This window comes from Idiotropiscis lumnitzeri, unplaced genomic scaffold (genome assembly GCF_059441095.1).
Source record: "Idiotropiscis lumnitzeri isolate Australia: NSW breed Sydney's pygmy pipehorse unplaced genomic scaffold, RoL_Ilum_1.0 HiC_scaffold_40, whole genome shotgun sequence".
Lineage (NCBI taxonomy): Eukaryota > Metazoa > Chordata > Actinopteri > Syngnathiformes > Syngnathidae > Idiotropiscis > Idiotropiscis lumnitzeri.
The window spans coordinates 1,747,501-1,769,362 of NW_028283578.1; the positions used below are offsets into that span (position 1 = coordinate 1,747,501).

The window sequence follows — 21,862 nt, forward strand, 5'->3', positions numbered from 1 at the left end:
GCTGGAGGAGCTACTAGCCTGGGCCCGCAAGAAGATCAACCCACCGAAGTCTTGCAGCCTTTCGATACGGAAAGGGACTAGAAATGACATCACTTTCACTGTGGATGGTGAAAGAATCCCCCTTTTGGTGAGAAGCCTTGGGAGGCTGTATACGTCTGACCTCTCTGACAAGAACGTGGCCTCCTCTGTCAGAAACCAACTCCAGGATGGTCTGCACAAGATAGATCAGTGTCCCCTACCAGGAAAATTCAAGGTCTGGTGTTACCAATTTACACTGTATCACCGAATAATGTGGCCTTTGAAACTGAGTGACATCACCATGATGACAGTTATGAAGTTGGAGGCAAAGGCCAATAATTACATCCTAAAATGGCTCGGCCTTCCAGCACAGCACTCTTTGGGAGAAATACCCTACAGCTCCCACTGCAGTCTATCCGTCTGGGGTATGAAAAGGAGAAGGTGAGACTCCTCTTCGAACTGAAAGACTCACCGGACCCAGCTATCCAATCTGCTAACCCTAAGATTTGCACAGGACTGAAATGGAATGCAGTTGAGGCAGTCATCGTTCGGCTAATGCACCAGGAGATAGTCGGCTTCACACAGCCAGGCAGAGCTGGCCTAGTATGGGGAACAGCGCCAAAGAGATGGTCTCAAGCAACCAAGAAGGAGTGGAAAGATCTTGTAACATCTGAAGTTGCGAAAATGGATGACGAAAGTTACAAGATCGCAGCAGTGAGTCAGCAACAGCAAGGCAGATGGACCACTTGGGAAGCCGCGATCAACAGGACCATCACTTGGACGAGACTCAGGTTTCAGATTAGGGGCACCTACGACACACTCCCGAGCCCCTGGAACATACACACCTGGTACGGCACAGAAGAACTTTGCCATCTGTGCAACACCTCAAACCCTAATTCAAAGCACATCCTCACTGGCTGCAAGATAGCGCTGTCTCAGGGCAGATTCAGATGGCGGCATGAGAAAGTGTTGCACAAGCTAGCCGAGACACTGGAGGCCCGTAAACTCAAAGCTAATAGAAACAACCCCTCCCAGTCCCAAAGCGGATCCAGTTGACCAAGCCAGGGACCAAAGCGCAGCGCTGCACCAAGACAGAATGGTCCCTTCTGTCATTAGGAGGCGAGTGGCAACTGGCAGCCGACCCCGGCCGCCAGATGAAATTCCCTGCAGAAATCACCACGACAGCCCTGCGCCTAGACATCGTGCTCTGATCAGCACCTGTCAAAATTGTCATCATGGTAGAAGTGACCGTACCATGGGAAGAGCACATGGAGGCTGCATACGAGCGAAAGAAGGACAAGTATGCAGATCTATCAGCAACATGCTCACAAAATGAGTGGAGAGCATTCACCTTCCCCGTGGAGGTTGGATGCCGAGGATTCACTGGAACATCTGTACAGCGGCTCCTAAAAACACTGGGAGCCACAGGCCCCAACAGGAAGCGAGCTCTCCGCGATCTTGCTGAGGAGACAGAGCATGGGAGCTTATGGTTCGGGCTTCGAAGGAAGGATAAGACATGGGGAAAAGAAGGCTGCAGGGCGCGGTAGAGAGACGTCTCTACCGTGGCTCCACCACCTCGAAATGTACCAGGGATAACGGAGCGAAACATTGATGAAGCACCTCCACCCCCTCTGAAATAACGTAGACATCCTCCGGGTCACCTGTGAGCTCCACTCCTTCATGTTGGATGACATGTATAACAATGTCAATTTATGACTTGTTGATTGGACTTCGAGATCCACAATGTACAATTTGTTTTTTAGAGCCATAAGCTAAACCTAAAATCCATTTTGATTTACTTAGGAAATTGTCACCATTTTGGGGGGGCTTTTTTATAGGTCGTATTTTAATTCATCGCTCCTAGAGATTTAAGCCGATTGTGTTAAAACTGTTTTTTGAGGGTCTAAAACTGGGTCAATATTAATGAAACACATAAGACGCAGCAAGAATATTTAGATTTTAGAGGGTAATAACCCTACGTGTCAGGAACCCAAGGATTGCAAGGGCTCTTTATAGTGGCTCACAGCTCCAGTAATCAAATTGGCTTTTTCATCTGTCAGACTGTTTTTTTTTTGTTTGTTTTTTTGGTGTTGGAATGACAGACATACCGGTGAAATTGACTGGTGGTGACAATCTGTAATTTACTGTTGGTGAAAGTGCTGTTAAAATAATGACAGACTGAAATCAGTTTGGTTGGGCTTGAAATAATGACAAACTGACGGTGACAAACTGGTGGCCCGGCCGCTGGCGATTGGATGGACCGGTCAAATTTACTGATGTGCCTATCTTCGGTAAAAATCTAAATTTATATTATAAGATCCCAAAAAACTGATATACTCAACGATTTTTAATTTTGCAACTTAACAGGGACTCCTTATGAGGTCATCAGGACATGAATGAGGTAAACACAAAGCGCTTTCAGGATGCATTCTCCAACAGAGGGATTCTACTGTTGAGAAATAAACAGTGACAATCTACACATAGTATCTGCGCATATCTTTAGGACAAAGCTTTCTTATGTACATTTTCCAATTTAGCCAAATTAACCCGAATAGGAAACTGGTATGCTGACTTCTTAACATCCGTGAATAATGTTATACAGTCATACCCCGCTACTTCGCGGTTCACCTTTCGCGGGTTCAGTGCTTCGCGGGTCTAAAAAATATTCGGGGGCATTGTAGTTTCGCCGAGCGGCACGAGGGGGCGCTGGAGCGGTTAGACGGCCGGCGTGCGCCGAAGAGGAGAATGGACGAAGAAGAGAGTGGACGAAGAAGAGCACGATTGGTGGCGACATTTCGCGCGGTTCGGACCGTACCAGAGCTCCGGCCGGCGTGCGTGGCAGTTAAGCCGTAGAGGAGCACCTTCCCGGGCACGGGCGGTGCCAAGCGGCCCCTAAGTTTAACCGAATGGAAGCTCCGGAGGAGGAGGGCATGCTCGCGTCACAGTAAGCCGAAGAGGAGCACCTTCCCCGGGCACGGGCGGTTCCAAGCGGCCCCTAAGTTTAACCGAATGGAAGCTCCGGGGGAGGAGGGCGGGCGTGTGTCACAGTTAAGCCGCCCGGGCACGAGCGTAGCGTGAGGCTGTCAGTTATGAATGAATAAATAAATAAATGAAGAATGCCACCTTTCATTTCACTGTCATGATCCGTGCCTGTCATGCCGCGTGTGTTTTTGTTTTTTCAGCTGTGTGGGCGTTCCTCCAGCGATTGTCTCGCGCCATGCCGTCAGCTGCTGCGAGACGCGCTGAGTACACTGACTATATTGTGATTATAATAAATATTTTTGTATCACCACCTTTTTTCCCGTGTCTGCGTTTGGAGAGTCCTGCTCAATCCTCCAGCTCTGCTGGAGGATCATAACATTCACAGGGCACACCGGACGGCGTACCAGCAGGTAAAAGTCGAAGTAATTAAATAAATACAAAAAGAAGTAATTGAATAAATACGAAAATAATGGCTGGGGAATAAAAAAATAAGTTTTAATAATAATTTGTTTTTTTTTGTTATAACATGAATTTCACTCTCTCTCTCTCTACCCATATATATATATATATATATATATATATATATATATATATATATATATTTTTTTTTTTTTTTTTTTTTTAAGCATTTTTGAAGGTGCGCCACTACTTCGCACCTATATATATATATATATATATATATATAGGTGCGAAGTATATATAAGTATTTTATTTATTTATTTTAAAAAAAATTTTTTTTTTTTTTTGAAGGTGCGCCGCTACTTCGCGGATTTTCAGTTTTCGCGGGTGGTCTCGGTCCCCATTAACCGCGATAACCGGGGTATTACTGTATACGGAACAATGCAGGTGCCAGAAAAGGTTTACCTAGTCCACATGGAAATATCTCAAAATACAAGTAGAGCAGGGAGAGTTAATTATGAGAGGTCTGAAACTATAGTAAAATTATTTAAGTAAGTACAACGGTGGTTGTGTGAACATTTTTCAGTGGGTAGAATTTAAGTTTTGTGAGTAATTTTTCTCCATTCTAAAACTAAATGGATTATGTCAATTTTGATCCTGATTTATTAACCAATCAGAATGATGTAAAATTTCTGTGATTTTGTCATCTTCATTAGCATATGTACAAATAATTGCTTAAAGTTTGAGGCAGTGTGGAAAAAATAAGGAAATCAAATTAAGAAATATTCAAAAGATGTGCAAGGGTGCGTGTCTGTAGCCGAAATGGCCATGTGCTAACTTATAGTGCTTATAGTGTTGTACCTTTTAGATAAAGTTGCCAAATATTCTTTGCATTTCCAAATTACTTGAAGAAATGGAGAAAACAATTATTAAAACATGTATGTCCAATCTGTTTTAAAATGTTAAAAACAAATGCATTGTACCATAGACAATGTGAAGCGACAAACCAAACAGTGTGTCTTGTTATTTAGCACAGTAAAATAAGTCATGCATCTATGATTAAAATTATAAATGTAATTATTTTAGTGGCACCGAATAACCAGCCACGAAATCTTGCATGAAAAATAAATATTCACTCTTAAATCGAATCTGACATCAGACCAGCTCGCTCCATGTCATCAGCAATGACCTTGACGCTGACGTGGCGTAGATATCCGTACGCTTCACCCTTCCGTACTTGGCCATATTGGACAAAAGCTTTTTTTTTTTTGTTAGTTTTTTGTATGTTTGTTTGTTTTCCTCCGCGACCTCCCCCTGGCCGCCAGCCACAGACGACTTCTCATTGGAAGGCAACTAATACGGCAGTTAGTTGACTGTCCCACTATTCTCAGACACCAGCACATCACTGATGAGGAGGCGATCTGACACCTGTCGTAGAGGACATGAGGCATCAGTACTTAATTGTTACAACGCTAGCTGCTAGCTAGTTAAAAAAAGCAAGCTCAGTTTAATGAGAAATACATTCTTCTTATCGGCAAAACACTACCGCTGTTGTCCACAAACTCAACCTTGTAACAAAAATAAAACTCTTGTAGCTTCCGACTTACCAGAAAATGGACGACAAGCACTCCAGACCAAGTGTTTGGTTCAGTTATGGTGACGCTTCTCCTCATGCGCTTTCGCGGGCCAACTGCCGGTGTTACTTTGCTTGCGCATGCGTCAGGTGCTTGGACAGAAAGTGTGTTGGGACAAACTCCATGTACGTAAATGACTGTTGCTTAAATTTAATTAAACAATATTGACTATTGCCAATAGTAGTATTATTATTTAAATGTAATGTAACACTCACATGTTATTCAGTAAAAGTAACGTTATTTGGTATTTTCAACATCCTTTTAGCTGCTCACAGTTCTAGTTATTAATATTATTTTACTTTTTTCTGTGCTCACAAATCCTTACAGCCAGTCGTTAGTTATTAACAACCCATTTTTTTTCAGCTTGTGACAAATCGGCAGACAGGAACACAAAATTACTGGACTGACATAACAGCCCTAGCTGAAATCGAGAGCCAGTTAATGTAGACAGCCACCACATCAAGTTAAAATGATAAATTCAGCTCCAACCTATTGTAATCACAGTAGACTAGCCTATTCACGGCAATTCCCTCCTCCAGCAATTGACCAAGCACAGCCGTTCACGGCAAAAAAACTAAATCAGGAGAGTTTCCGTTCACGGCAAAGTAACCACTGCTAGAATTTATACTTGGTCCAAAAGTATTAGCGGTTCAGAGAATGGATGGATAGATGGTTGGAAGAACACCGTGGGCAGGCGTCTGCATTTTAAAAAAAATAAAATACAAATTCTGCTTGGTGAAGCAATTTGGACAACACATGGTATACTTAAAACACTATAAAAGTGCACTTCATGAACCATCAACAGCAATCAAGGATTTGTGGTGCTAGTCCAGTCTACACAAGACAGACTTGCCGTGGTCAGCACAAGCTTCAAAATATGTGACGTATAACCATACACCCTGGTGAAATGAGGATGTGGTGAAACTATGTCAATATTTAAATACCGACCAACCCTAGATGTCAGGACCATACGTCCTGGACTCCCTAACGACCTCCAGCAAGATGACAATTCCAGAAAAAAATACCAACTTTGTCAAAGTTCACCCCACCAGGCGACAGCCTGAAGGAGAGAGATTACACATTCTTCTGGCAAGGACTTAAGCCAGACAAGTGCAGGCTCTAATAGGATGCAATACGCAACTCTCTACTGTCCTCACTTGAGCCTCCTTCCCAGAGAGCCGCAGGGATTCGCTCCCTCTACTTCACAGCCTCCTCTTGCCCTATAAACATCTTCAGTGTCTATTCACAGACACTGCATCAAAACTGAGGTTAAAAAATAATTAATCAAGATAAGATGAAAAAGATCCCACCACAGGCGGATCTGTTCCTACTTGGAGACTTTAATGCCCGTGTGGGCTCAGATCATACCTCCTGGCTCTGCTGCATTGGTCACCCTGGTGTTGGCAAGCTCATTGAAGATTGACAGCAGCTGCTTCATATCTGCGCCCATCATCGTCTCTCTATAAATAAAACATTTTTCCCTGCAAAGCCACTCCACAGAAAGTCATTGGAAGTGGCATCAGTTAGACTTTGCCATCACCCTGCTATCAACAATGTACGTTTTACCTGCACCTATAATCATGCTCATTGTAACACTGATGACACCCTGCTTTGCAGCAAGGTGGATTTCTGACATAAGCAAATCTACCAAGCAAAGCAAATGTGTCGACCGAGTCTCACCACCTACTAGGGATACTTCACTGCCATATAGGACCCTTCACAGTAGGGCTGGGCGATACGACCTCAAATCCATATCGCGAGAAATTGAGCAATTTTACCTCGATTACGATAAATGCACGATAAATTCCCCCCTGTGGACTAAAATCAAAATAAATGCAGGAAATGCATACTGACTGTTTTTTTTATTGACCAACTGGTACACATCAATGAAAAAAAAAGTACAAAAATCATTTGTATAAACATTCCAAATAGCTTGCTTTGCATGACTTGAACAATGTCACAAAGAAAAAGGGTACCTCTTGCAAAATCTTTTTCTGCAAATAGATTGCGCCAAGATGCTCTCATGCTGTAAATAATGCCAAACAAAAAAATGCTCAATAAAATGAAAGAAAATGTCAATGCAAGACAAACAAGTGTGCATCATCGGGGAAAATGTACCGTCTCGAGTACTCTGGTGCGCAGTCGTCACTTGTCGTCTATGTAATGCACAGCCAGGCTCAATCAGGGATCCATGTAGCGACCCGACCACAAGTCGGATGTAGATGCAAAATGCTTGACATGTCGAAGCTCCCGGCCCGATGTAGTCCATATCGGGAAATACAGCTTTCATGAAGCGTTTAAATCCTGTGCGCGCCACTGTAACTAGAGGAGCTTTATCTTTAGCTATGTGCTAGGCTATCGCGTCCACCTCTGAGACGTTCTCTCGTATTGTGTTGCCTCCGTTAATGGGCTGTTGTCACTTGTCGAACCTTGCTTCTCACTTTGAACTTTCAGCACAGCATGGTCGTGTTGTGGGTGGTGAAAAAGCTTCTGGATTTGAATCGCCAGCTACGACAGCGACGTCTGTTTTTTTTCTCGATCAGGCGGGTGGAGTCACGTGACTAGAGGCGCTGTAGCGGTCTTAAAGGGCCATGAACATTGCTGCAGACAGAAAAGGCTTTTCTTTTTTTTTTAAAACACTGAATTTACCGACATGGACAAAATGATTTCGGTCATAGTAATACATTTCTGTAACAGTAAATTTTTGGTTTATCGTGCGCTAATTGGTCCATTTGTGCTGAATGGATGATGGGTGAATCCTAAAAGACATTTTGTATTTCGATTTTTCAGCTAAACCATTGCCAGCATCACTAGCTTTGGTTTAAAGTGCAGACCTCATCGCAACTGAACTCCTCATACCCTCTGTCAGCATTAGGTCCTTTAAAACTTTGCCAGGAGTTTTTTCCTCACAGTATTGCCTTCATCACCACTTTGTCGCAACAACTTAACAAACTGCGGCACTTTCAATTTGTTTAAACTAAATTTTGCTACTTCCAAACAACTGGAGGTTGTGCAGTAGCTCCCTCTGGTTTGCTCTTAGTGACTCTTGTTCACCCCTAAGGATACATAACAGGGTGACTGCAACTGCTGCTTTAGTGGCACAATTTGTCCATTGATAAAGTGGGAGGAGAACAGAGGTGAAATTGATCTTATTGGTTTGTGACCCAAATGCAGCGAAGCAGATAAAGCCAGGCTGGGATGCAGGGTGGACTGAACAATATTTATTTACAAAAACAATTGCAAGGTTCCTGGGATAATATCTAAATTTAAAGTAATCAAACATAGTGCTAATAAAAAAAATCTAAACTCAAGGTAACAAAGAAACAGAACACACACCACTACAAATAAGCAAAAAGACTGGACAATGGTACGTGACAGTGACAGCAACAACAATGATCCAACGAGGAACAGACATGTGGCTCAGGAAGATAAATGAAGACTAACTACCAGTTTCCATTGACGAGCACAGGTGTAAACAATAGACCGAATGAAAAGGACAAGACATGAACCACAAGAAAACTAGACCTAATTTGAAATTAATCAGAATACATAACCTAAACAAACACACTCATCATTACACAGACAAATGGACAAGAAGAGGGATGGATGCTTGGCAATGCACGCTGACAAACAGAACAGTTAGCAGTTCCAAATACACCCATACCTTTTGTCCACCAGTGCTTAGTTTCATCGATGTGAGATAAGGGTCAAAGATCATGTGACTGGTCTTAATGTTGACTGGTGATTGCCTCTTCCCCACTGAGCATAAGTTCCAAGCTGAGTTTACCAGTCCCCAGAAAGATGGCACTACAACACAAAACCAAAAAAATGTAAAAACAATGTTTTTATTCAAAAGATGAGTCATTGAGATGGACAAACAATTATAATGTCTTAGGTGAGTGAGCTGAAGCAATTCTTGTTTCTGAACTTTGATGTTCAGTTATTTGATCATCAAATGCTTCACCAACGTCCTTTGGTGTGGATTAAAATCATTTGCAATGTCTCATGCACCATTAGGGTTATACCCCTAATTGTTATTTTGACATGGGTTCATTTGGCAGAATTCCCTTGGGGGCGTTGATTACAACCCATGAAATTGCTTTGAAACACAACATTGGATTACGTCTTGTTCATTTTAAACCTTGGGTTCTTGAGAGTTTTTCCCGTCATAATTAAAAAAGAACACCATAGAATGTGAGCATTTTTCTAATGGGATAGATGTTTTGGGTTGTCAAAAATGGGTGCTTGCAACTCTCTGGTCAGTATCAAACTATTTTAATCTAAAGTATGGTGGATTAAGGTTAATAAGTAAAAATAGAGAGGTCAATTAATGTTACTCCATGAACAACTTTCGAGATCCGCCAGTGACTATAAAAAAAGCTGTCCATAGATTCCAAGACTATTGGAAAAATTGAGTGTGAATACACCACAGATTTAAAATTTTTTGATGCGCCATATACATTCACTTTGTCCTGAGTGTGTGAGAACAATGCGCAATTGTGCACACTAGCAGCAAAGAGGGGACATTGGTTGAATGTACTCAATACCTTAAAGTGGGGCTACAATCGCGGGCTTAAGTGGTCAGTATTATTTTTGCATTGTCTATTGTGAATAGCATTGATGCAAAGCATCTATGTCGTAAATGTAATATGTTGTTTTATGTGGTATGTCTGAACTGTTGGTTCAACCGTGTGTGGAAGAATGAACATCAGTATAAAGAACTTGAGTATCATATTCAATCAATAGGCGGCATAGTAGAACACTTCTGCGTCGGTGGAGACTCAGAACTGAAGAAGAAGAAGGCCCGTGCGGTAAAGGGAAGCGTCAAGTGAACTGTTTCTTGTGAATCCAAGTGACAAGGTTCGTAAGGACGCTGAAGGATTGTATTACGATTACTGGCATTATTTTAAACACATACGGGACAGAATGTCGATTATTAAAGTTAGCAGGTTCATATTTACTGAATATTTTAAACATTGATGAAACAAGAAGCATTTATCAAATGAAACTAGAAGCATGGGTCACAAGAATGGCTGGCATTGTAGTCCTGATGTTTTCTGATTTATTATATTATTCTCATATGCTAAATTTATAGTACTTAGTTTAAATGTGTGAACTTTATTGAAATTCTCAGTAGTGAGAACATTTTTGCACACAAAGCATTTCCATGAGCTGCCCTCACATTCACAGCACTTCATGGACAAAGACGACGAAGCACATTCTCCAAATTGGCTGTAGAGATGCAAACATACCAAATTGGGCACTGGAGGACTCACACAGACGCTATCGCAAAAACACATTCCAAAAGACATAACAATTGGAGATCGGAGCACACGCACATACACACTTGCAAATACACAAACACATACATACACCTGCACATACATGCACATACACTTGCACATACACACGCACATACACGTTTTTTGTTTTTGTTTTTCTTTTCAAGATGGCGGCGCGCATAGACGCAGCGGCTAAAGGCTCTCCCTCCCAGTTGATTTTTATTAGTGTTTGCTTGTTCTTATTGGCACCAACTGAGGCACAGCATCGATATACCCGCCAGGACATCGTGGACATTGGATATCGATGCGGAATAACCATCACAGAGGAATTTTGCTATGATCGCAAAATTCCGGACGAACTGGCGAGGCCGCCCGGCTCACGTGGCTTGTCATCGGGACCGGGAGGCGGCGCAGGCGACGCAGAGAGAGGAAGCAGAAGCGGGGCTGCAGGTCCGGTGTCTTGCTACGGCTGCAACGGCAGCCCCACAGGCAACCACTGCCGAGTCTCTACCTCACCAACGCCAGATCCGTGGTCCACAAAATCGACGATCTGGGATTACAAATCCTAGGAAACCGCCATGTGCGAGACAGCAGTGTGATCGTCATCACGGAATCCTGGCTGCACGCAGACGTCCCCGACGCTAGCATCCAGCTGGCCGGGCGCTCGCTACATCGCGCGGATCGGACGAGGGACACCGGTAAGAGAAGGGGCGGGGTGGCTCTGTGTTTACGTGCATGAGAACTGGTGCAGTGATAGCACGATCGTCGAGAAGCACTCTTCCCCCGACATCGAGTTCATGTCTGTTAAATGCCGGCCTTATTTTCTCCCGAGGGAGCTAACGGTAGTGATCGTCACAGCTGTTTACATCCCTCCCGACGCTAGCACTAGCACGGCGCTCTCGCTTGTGAAGAATATTATAAGAGTAATCATGTTATCGAATGTAATCAGAAATAAACCTAATGTCACACACAACCTAATGTCACACACAGTCTAATATCACAACACTCTAATATCACACAAAGTCTAAACATCATTCAACATTACAAAAGAATAAAGACTAACACCACACAACACTATAATATGGAATATTGTTACTAACTTTGGTTTATTCATTAACTAACACTAACAAATCTGGGAACTAACAAAAACACCACCACACTTAGGTTAAGGCGACCACTTAGGTCAGGGCAACCGAACAAACTCCACTCTAAATACACATGAGGGGAGGCGGATGTGGACCGGACAAACACCAGCTAGACCAAGAATAAACATGCCCTTGAGAATTCATGTACCTTTGAAACGATTGTGTAAGTCTGTATTGATTTCTGTATTAATTGCAATGTGTCGGCACATGTCGACGTGACTTATGATTCTCAATAAAAGGCCCGGGGAGAATTGGAGGTTGAGAGATCAGACCTGTTCACTGGGGTTCCATCTCTCCTGGCCGGAAACTTGCCGTTTGGAGTCCGTGTCCAAATTCCTAATTGCCGAGGAGTGAGTCGCTCCTCCACATTGGGGCGATTCTCCCTTGACATTTTAAAGTGGTCCTTCGAGCCGGATGTGGACTGAGCCGAGCGGGGGGAGCGGTGACGACTGGAGGAAGACTGTGCACAGCAACCTGACCTTAAAAACCCTCATCTTATCTTGATTTTGAGGCCAGTCTCGCTGGATCTCCCAACGCGCGGCCCGGTCGCCATCCGACTGAACCAGGAAGGAGGACACGGACTGCCAGGGGTAAGATAAAACTTCATGAAGTATTTTGGGTACCACGACACCTAGACGGTTTTCGGTGTGAGACTTAGCTATTTCGCTGTTGTTCACTGCAGATAACGTAACTTCTGCAGATTTAGAACATTACTGCAGATAACGTAACTTCTGCCGATTTAGTTTAGTCAAGAGAACCTTACTGCAGATAACGTAACTTCTGCAGATTGGAAACCAGTTGTTTTAACGGTGCGGTCCGGGTAACGGAACTCCCGGACGGTTCGGGTCCGAACAAGTGAGGCAGTGAATCGACCAGGCCTGTGACTGACGTACTAACAGTTGATGAATGTGTGTGTGTGTGGAGAATATTTGAAGGAGATCTAAAATTGTTCACGTTCTGTGAAATTTAAACACCAAGCTGATGTCCGCCTGAGACTCTAGGTCAAAAGGTAGAAGCTTGACATCAGGGGAAGTGAACGAGCACGTAGCATTTCTCCAAAGAATCTCTCGAAATATTTTTGTGTGACCACTAACAAACAGACAATGAAAAGGAAAAAGAGGAGCCAGACCTGATAGGTCAAAATCACCCGATATGGTAAAGCAGATGGAACACAAGTTCCCAGGGAGTACAAAATACTTAGGAAAATGGAAAAAGCGCTATCAATTTGACCCAGATTTGGCTGGAGTAAACGAAACGGGGGAGTTGTTAAGAAACCTCTCCATTCATGATCGGCAAAAACAACGTACTCGCGATACACCAGGAAAACAGTTGCGGCAGGCTAGAGTTTGGCATGAGGAGATACGGAAAAAGGAGGGGGTGAGTCAGAATGGTATCAACATAGCTCGTGCTGAGGATGATGAAACACAAGGGAGAGGACGTAAGCGAGTGATAAAAATAAGGAGGGAACAGCTGTTCGCGGGGCCGAACGTAGGACAGCAGTTAAATACAACGCAAAATACACAGGAGGTAGGGAAAACACGAATGAAAAAAGAAAAACCACCATTACAAGATTATAATGTTTTATTCACACCCACTACGACACAGCTATATCCAACAATACCGCCGCCAAGATACGATCCAAATTCCACATCACATAACGCAGTGTCGCACGCAATGACATGTAGGGGCCAAGGGCCCGAGTTATTATGGAATAAAGAGATGGGGGGGACGCCAATCCTCATAGAGAAACCCGAGGTAAGTAAACCCACTGAGACCTTCCCGCTCATCCAAGTAGCGAATCCAAGAACAGGGGAAGATGGTCAACCACATTATGTATTGGTTCATAGGCCATGGACAAAAGAACAAATGATTAGGGTCCTCGAACACATTCCAAAGCCCACTGATGATGTAGAAGGGTGCATACAGGGAATAATTGACTTACAACAAAGTTACCATCTAAATGGCCCCGAAATGCAACAGGCACTCATGCAAATTACAGGGTTAAAATGGCATCAGTGCAAAGGGCAGTGGGGCCCATACACAGGGAAAAATAGTGATCTCACCATGCCGGTAGACGAGGTTATTAATAGTTTGAGCCCTCCAAATTCCATTTTTGCAAATATGCGTCATGTATTTGTAAGACATCCAAACTATGCTAAGATTAATCAAACTACACAGTCAATGGAGGAAACAGTACAAGAATACAGAGCTAAACTGTACCCAATATTTAAAACAAATAGTGGTATCAGTGAGGATGGGCACCCTAATGGTCCCTTCAATCAACAATTCAAACAAGCAATTTTATTCGGCCTCAAGCCACAAATAAAAACATGGATAGAACAAAATATGGTAACACTACCGACAGCCTCAATTGATGAGTTTATGGATAATGCAGTCCACGCGGAAAAAGTGATGAAAGATAAAATGAAAAAGAAGGCGCATGAGGTTCAGTTGCGGGAAGGTGCGGAGACTTACATAGTACGCACAGATTGGAAGAGACAGGGTCCAAAGGGGCGCAATGATTGGAATGGAAGGGAAAGGGGGGCACGAGAGAGCCAAAGAGATAGAGGAAGAAGGGGGGGGTTAGAGACTGTGATAGACGGGAGGAGGCGAGGAGGAAAGGACTTTGCTTTGTTTGTTTTAAACAGGGGCATTTCGCCAGAGAATGTAGAGAAAGAGACGACAAGCAGGCATGACTAGGAAAAGATCAGGCAGATGAGGGGAGAGGAGAAAGTTGTATCTTAAATGAACACTATGGCCAGGATCAGATAGAGGTCCAATTGTCCAGAGAAAATGTACACTCAAAACTGAGGCCAGAGACTTTGGTATATGTAAACAATAAACCTATGATGTGTCTCGCAGACACAGGGGCGGAGAGATCTGTAATTAGGGAGACAGCCAGTGTTCCAAAATCAAAGCGTGTGGTAGTAATGACAGGGGCGAGTGGAGAGGAAACGAGAGTTCCGTTGAGTGAAGTGGTCAAATTGGAATGGGGCCAGAGTAGGGAGGTAGCTTCCACCAGCCAAGTCTTAATGATGGCCAGGTGACCACACAACCTGTTGGGACGAGCGGATATGCTCCAAATGGAGCTAGCCATTGTTCCCACGAATAAAGGAGTGTTCACGGTAATACACTGCCCCCTAGATTGTGTTCCTGTGATGGTCACAGAAGCTGAGGATGTGCCATATTATTGGTGGAGTTTGGAATTCCCCTCGGCAGACGTGACCCGAACCGCAGAACACATCGTTGACTTGTCAAAAAAGTATCTTGTGGGGGAGCATGACACAATGCCAGTAAAAAACCTGCACATGACCATAAGATACAATAAGACCCCAGGACCAGATGAGCCCTACACCGAGGCTTTGCTCCGGTGTGGCCCGAGCATAGTCCAAGTGATGTATTTTGTTTTCCAGGGGCCCACCTCATTCTGTACGGTGGACCCGCCGGGATGCATTCTAGACTTAATGCCGGACCCAGTGAGTAAACATATATCCGTAACAAAGGCACACCAAGACGAGTGGAGTAACAATGCTGTCTCTGCCACATTGGTGTCCACTATTAGGGATTGGACTCGGAGTGGGGAGAAGCTGGAGACCTCCCCATCCACTGGATGGTCTAGGCTCAAACTCACACTCAGGGTCACAATGCACCTACAGGTGCACATACATCCACCTTTGAAGATGTGATGTATTTTGCTCTCTGATGTTGAGGAGCAGGCCTTGATGGGGCTGCCTGACTCCTTGTGGAGTAAGGGACCAGCTGATGTGGGGCTCATGTCAGGGGTTACACCAGTCCGGATACGAGGGAAAACAAATCACAAACCACGCATTAAACAGTACCCACTGAAACCTGATGCTGAGAAAGGGATTGAGCCAATAATAAATGCATTAAAGGAAGCAGGGATCTTAATACCGGCACCTGAGGCGGAATGTAATACACCCATTTTTCCTGTAAAAAAGGCTCCACCCTCAGAAGGATGGAGGTTAGTGCAAGATCTCCGGGCAGTTAACGATGCAGTTGTACAACGAACCCCAAATGTGCCAAATCCACACACTAAATTCACTCCGATCAGATTCACATTATTTCACGGTTATAGATTTGAGTAATGCATTTTTCAGCATTCCGCTATCAGAGGAAGCACAAGTTTGGTTTGCATTCACATTTAAGAGAGCAAAATTGACATTTACTCGATTACCACAGGGATATGCAGAATCACCCATTATCTTTCCAGAAGCTATTGCCAACTGCCGATCCCAATTTGAGCCACCAGAGGGTAGTCAAATCATTGTGTATGTGGATGATATTCTAATCGCATCCCCGACACAGGGCCAGTGTAAAATCGATACAGTCGCGCTGTTGCAACATCTGGCAGAGACAGGAAACAAAGTGTCTAAAAATAAGCTCCAATTGTGGAGGAAGGAAGTTAAGTATCTAGGACACACACTCACACAAGACGGGAGAACAATTTGTCAAGATCGAAAAGCAGCTATTATAGCTACACCGAAGCCTACTACTAAAAAACAGTTAATGGCTTTTCTAGGATTATGCAACTACTGCCGAATTTGGGTAATAGACTATGCTCTCCTGGCAAAGCCATTACAGAACATGATACACACCGATCCTATGGCAATGTCAGCAAAATTAAATTGGACGAAGCCTACTGACGCCGCTTTCAATAAATTGAAACTGGCAATAACTGACACCGCAGCACTAGCATTACCTGATTATTCCAAACCATTTATTCAAACTGTAGATGCTAAGCGTGATTGTATGACCTCAGTGCTATTACAGCGGTATGGCATTGGGCTCAAACCAGTAGCATATTACTCACAATACTTAGACCCTGTTGCTCGGGCAACCCCGTGCTGTGTTCAAGCCGTGGTGGCAGCTGCCCTTGCAGTACAAGCATCAGTCGAAGTAGTCCTCTATCACCAGTTAACCCTGAAGGTGCCACATGCGGTCTCAGCTTTGTTGCTGGAGTCAAAGATGTCTTTTCTTTCACCTACGAGACACCTGTCATACACAGCACTCCTGCTATCACAACCTAACCTAACGATCGAGCGATGTACAACATTGAATCCAGCAACACTGATGCCCACACCGCATGACGGTACCCCACATGATTGCATAACAGAGACTGACGTTATGTATAAACTTAGACCAGACATAACTGATATACCTCTGTCAGAAGGGGATGTCATATTTGTTGATGGGTCCACTTTTAAAGATCAGTATGGTAAAATTCATGCGGGTTATGCAGTAACAACTGCAACCGATGTAGTCGCAGCAGGAAAACTGGCATCAAATATGTCTGCTCAGGCAGCTGAGCTGGTCGCTCTCACAAAAGCATGCACGATCTATGAGGGCAGGCCCGTGACAGTATTTACAGACAGTCAGTATGCATACAGCTCTGCTCACACGTTTTGCCGACAATGGCAGCTCCGGGGGTTCATCACAACAACAGGAAAGGAGGTCAAACATAAGTTACTACTTGTTGACCTCCTGGCTGCTATTCAGCTGCCCTCATTGTTAGCTCTTTGTAAGTGTGAAGCGCATCTTAAAGGAAATGATCCAGTGGTAGTCGGAAATAGTTTCGCTGATCAGGCAGCAAGAGCTGCAGCTTCAGGAAATACCATTGTTTGCAAAGCTGATATCAAATCTGATGAAGTTGATGAGGACTTACAGGACATTCTTAAGGATAGACATAAGAGTGTATCTGATGCAGAGAAACGATTATGGATAAGAAAAGGGGCCACATATGACAATGGACTTTACAGCGGTCCAGATGACAAGCCGTGGCTGCCTCGATCTCTGTTCTCGTGGGCGGCAATTGTGACGCATGGACTTTGCCATGTGTCAGCGGGGGGTATGGTTGATCAGGTGAACAAACACTTTAATTCATTCGGGTTCACACAATATGCAAAGAATTTTTGTAGACAATGTTTAATTTGCATTAAAAATAAGGGAATGTAAGACCAAAAAGGGGCTCCTTTCCAGAGCCTGACCACCCATTCCATACGATACACATGGACTTCATTCAATTATCCAAGTCACGAGGGTATTAATATTGTTTGGTGATTATTGATGTATTCTCAAAAAGGGGTTGAAATATTTCCTACAGCCAAACCTGATGCCTTGACAGTGGCTAAAGCACTATGTAAACATATAATACCAACATTTGGAATCCCGAGAGTCATGAGAAGTGATAATGGGTCCCATTTCGTGAATGATGTTATTAAAAGGTTGTCAGAACAGTTCAAAATAAATTTAAAGAGGCATTGTATTTATCATCCACAGAGTGCTGGTTTAGAAATAGAAATAGAAATAGAAATCCCTTTATTGTCATTGTACTCAAGTGTGCAAGTTGAGAGAACAAATGGTACAATAAAAAATAAGTTAATCAAAACAATGAAAGAGACGGGGAGACCATGGCCTGACTGTGTTGATATAGTAAGGATGAATATGCACATCCTGCCAGCAGAAGGAAAGGATTTGACTCATTTCGAACTTTTGTATGGAAGGCCATACAATATCCCCGACTTGACACAGAAAACAAAAGACGCCCCGGACTCAGTACATGACTTGGCCCACTACATGAGAAAGACGCTCGAATATCGCGCATGTCGTCACGCCAATGAACTGCCAGATATTAGAATTAGAATTAGAAATCCCTTTATTGTCATTGTACTCAAGTGTGCAACGAGATATGCCATTGTCTCCACAGCATCATCAACCTCCAGTCGCCGTAGGAGACTGGGTTTTCGTCAAAGTCATCAAGAGGAAAACGTGGTCGAGCGAGCGGTGGGAGGGGCCTTATCGAGTATTGATCACCACGCCCACGACTGTGAAGGTGGAAGGAAGACCCAACTGGATTCATCTGTCTTGGGTGAAACATCGGCCGTTCTGCGATCTAGCTGCAAAGGTACCCTCCCCCGACTCCTACAGCTCCCACGAGTAAACAGTGTTTTTTCGAAGGTTAAGTGCTGGTAACCTCTGACCTTCGGGCACTGCAACAATGTGCAACACCAATAACCAGCGATTGCTCATCGGGACCGGCATCTTCGGGATGGCTGTGGTACTGGCATATGGCATCTTCATTGTGAAAATTGGGCACAACCAACAAAATGTACAGAAGGATCATGAAGAAAATTACGAAGAATATCACGAGACACATCTGCATGAGAAACATCTGCATGAGAAGATCTGGAAAAAGCCAAAGGGAGCCTCAGGTGCCCCTCGAACACATTCCGCTCCCTTGATGAAGCCACGCACACAACGCGCTGCTGTAATAAAGAGTCATGGTCTGGTCTATTTTCCCGGTCAACAATGTTCAAATCATAGCAGTCATGTTTATGTAGTACAGGTTTGTGTGAAGGTAAACCAGACACTCTCATTCAAAATTCCATACACCGAATTAAAATATGGTAAGAAAAGTCTTAAAGCTTTAACCGGTGGTTCTCCAGGAAAATATCATTATTATGCTATGATTGGGCAACGTGATAAATCCTGGGGAAACACCGCAGCCTATTCAGGAAAGGATTGGAAGCCTCATCCAACAACTACTTTAGCCAAACAATGGAGGTCTATAATAGAATTGACCCGCTTGCCAGATGATATAGTATTAACAGTAAACATGACAAATCAGCAAAACACATCACAATGTATGTTGATAAGGCTCTATGCATATTTTCCGGGTCCAACCAAGGACCCTTGTGTTGACATGATTGTGTGCAGGGACCCAGTGCTAGCCAACCCCAAAGACGCATACATCTCTCTAGGCCGAGCAGCTAAAGGGGTTCATGTGCTCAACCCTGCTAAGGTAACCAAAAACAAGATTATATATTTAGCTACAGGAACTGACGTCGCTAAGAATACCTGGGTCACGGCAGCGCAGGAGGCCACCAAAGGGGTAAATGAAGATTGTGTAGTTTGTCTAAAAGCCCGTCCCTCTCTACTCCCCACACCTGCCATACCTGATTACGTAAATTGTAGTCTGTTGATTGGCTCCACAACTAATGTGACATTCACCGCTGCACCCATATGTAATGCCTATGGGAAAGCGTATCCACCCCTCAAAACAAACCATCAGCCCCCTGACTTCCAGGTGCCCCAGGAGGGGGACTACGCCTGCATAGCTAGGAAGTGTTCCGGTGACTCGTGCCCATTTGTCGGAATCGTACCAGATGTTATGTGTAACACGACCATTTTTGTGCCAACAAACAGTCGACTCGTGTACCAGCGACGGGATGTCTGGTGGTGGTGTGGGGAAAAGACCCTCAGAGGACATCTCCCCGAGGAGTGGAGTGGGTCATGTGCACACGTAATTCTAATATTCCCAGCTCACATAGCCTTATCAAGACACACATTCTAAACAGTAGGATGAGACGTAGCATCGCACCTTTAAATATGGGACCTAATCCAACGTACATCGATGCCATTGGGGTGCCGAGGGGGGTGCCAAATGAATACAAACTAGTGGACCAAATTGCGGCAGGGTGGGAATCAATCTTCATTTGGATTACTCCAAACAAGAATGTGGACCCCATTAATTACATCCATTACAATATCCTAACTCTCACTAACTATACACACGCCCTGGGAATGGCACTTGCCGAGCAGCTTGACGCAACCTCTCTGACAGCATTCCAGAACCGTATGGCACTGGATATGCTGTTGGCTGAGGCCGGTGGAGTCTGCTCGATTTTCCAAGACCAGTGTTGCATGTTCATCCCTAACAATACGGCCCCCGATGGATCGATAACAAAAACTCTCCAGGGACTCCAAATGTTGTCTGAAACTATGCATATTCACTCTGGTATTGATCACCCTGTGATAAGTTGGTTCAGTAACATGTTCGGGCAATGGAAGGACGTCCTCACACCCGTGTTTGCTTCCATCTGTGTCGGCATCGCACTGTTATCTGTGGTAGGCTGCTGTTGTATTCCCTGTCTCAGACACGTGATACTTAAAATCTTCGACCGCATGTTTGAGGGCGCAAGAGTCAGCCTGCAGGAGGAAGTAGAGATGTTGCTGGCAGATTATGAAGTTGCCAGCTATGAATTTGAAGTCGTGTAAAGATTATGATAACTACACTGAAAGTCATGTGTGAGGTGGTGTAAGTTTGATGTGATATTACATTACGATAAAAAGGGGGGAAATGTGAAGAATATTATAAGAGTAATCATGTTATCGAATGTAATCAGAAATAAACCTAATGTCACACACAACCTAATGTCACACACAGTCTAATATCACAACACTCTAATATCACACAAAGTCTAAACATCATTCAACATTACAAAAGAATAAAGACTAACACCACACAACACTATAATATGGAATATTGTTACTAACTTTGGTTTATTCATTAACTAACAAATCTGGGAACTAACAAAAACACCACCACACTTAGGTTAAGGCGACCACTTAGGTCAGGGCAACCGAACAAACTCCACTCGAAATACACATGAGGGGAGGCGGATGTGGACCGGACAAACACCAGCTAGACCAAGAATAAACATGTCCTTGAGAATTCATGTACCTTTGAAACGATTGTGTAAGTCTGTATTGATTTCTGTATTAATTGTAATGTGTCGGCACATGTCGACGTGACTTATGATTCTCAATAAAAGGCCCGGGGAGAATTGGAGGTTGAGAGATCAGACCTGTTCACTGGGGTTCCATCTCTCCTGGCCGGAAACTTGCCGTTTGGAGTCCGTGTCCAAATCCCTACTTGCCGAGGAGTGAGTCGCTCCTCCACATTGGGGCGATTCTCCCTTGACATCGCTACTCGCGTGCGTCATCAATAAACATCAGCGGGCCCACCCTGATGGCGTTCACATAGTAGCGGGAGACTTTAATAAGGCCAATTTAAAGACTGTACTCCCAGAGTTCCACCAGCATGTCAAGTGCCCAACGAGGGGAGACAACACTCTCGACCATGTGTACTTGAACATCAAGCACGCATACAGGGCCCTCCCACTCGCCCCCCTCGGCCAGTCAGACCACCTGTCCTTGCAGCTCGCACCTGCGTACACCCCTCTCAGGCGCAGATTCAGGCCCACCACAAAGACTGTGAAAACCTGGCGTGATGACGCCATGAGTGAATTACAGGACTGCTTTCAAGACACCAACTGGGACCTCTTTGATCATCAGGACCTTGATGTCTACACGCATAGTGTACTGGACTACATCAAGTTCTGCATGGAAACTGTGTCCCTACACAGGACCATACGGACCTTCCCAAATGCGAAGCCCTGGATGTCCAGCCAGGTCCGCTCTCTCCTCAAGGCCTGTGACGCTGCCTTCAGGTCAGGCGACAAAGCCCAGTACAGGGTGGCTCGTGCTGACCTGAGCAAAGGCATCAAGCTAGCCAAGGCAAACTACAAGAGGAGGCTGGAGG

At 44.3% G+C, this 21,862-nt stretch overlaps 1 protein-coding gene across 20 annotated transcripts in view; it reads right to left on the reverse strand.

The window, feature by feature from the left end:
• Positions 1 to 21,862, reverse strand: part of ca10a (carbonic anhydrase 10 (inactive)a) — a 211,321-nt gene that overhangs the window by 162,647 nt on the left and 26,812 nt on the right. For all 20 annotated transcript variants that reach the window (XR_015840588.1, XR_015840590.1, XR_015840594.1 and 17 more), the window contains exon 3: positions 8,698 to 8,840. Coding sequence is in view for 13 of the 20 variants with exons in the window: in XM_088287355.1 (XP_088143481.1) it covers positions 8,698 to 8,840 (143 nt within the window). In the remaining 7 variants the exon portion in view is untranslated. The remainder of the gene's footprint in view (positions 1 to 8,697; positions 8,841 to 21,862) is intronic.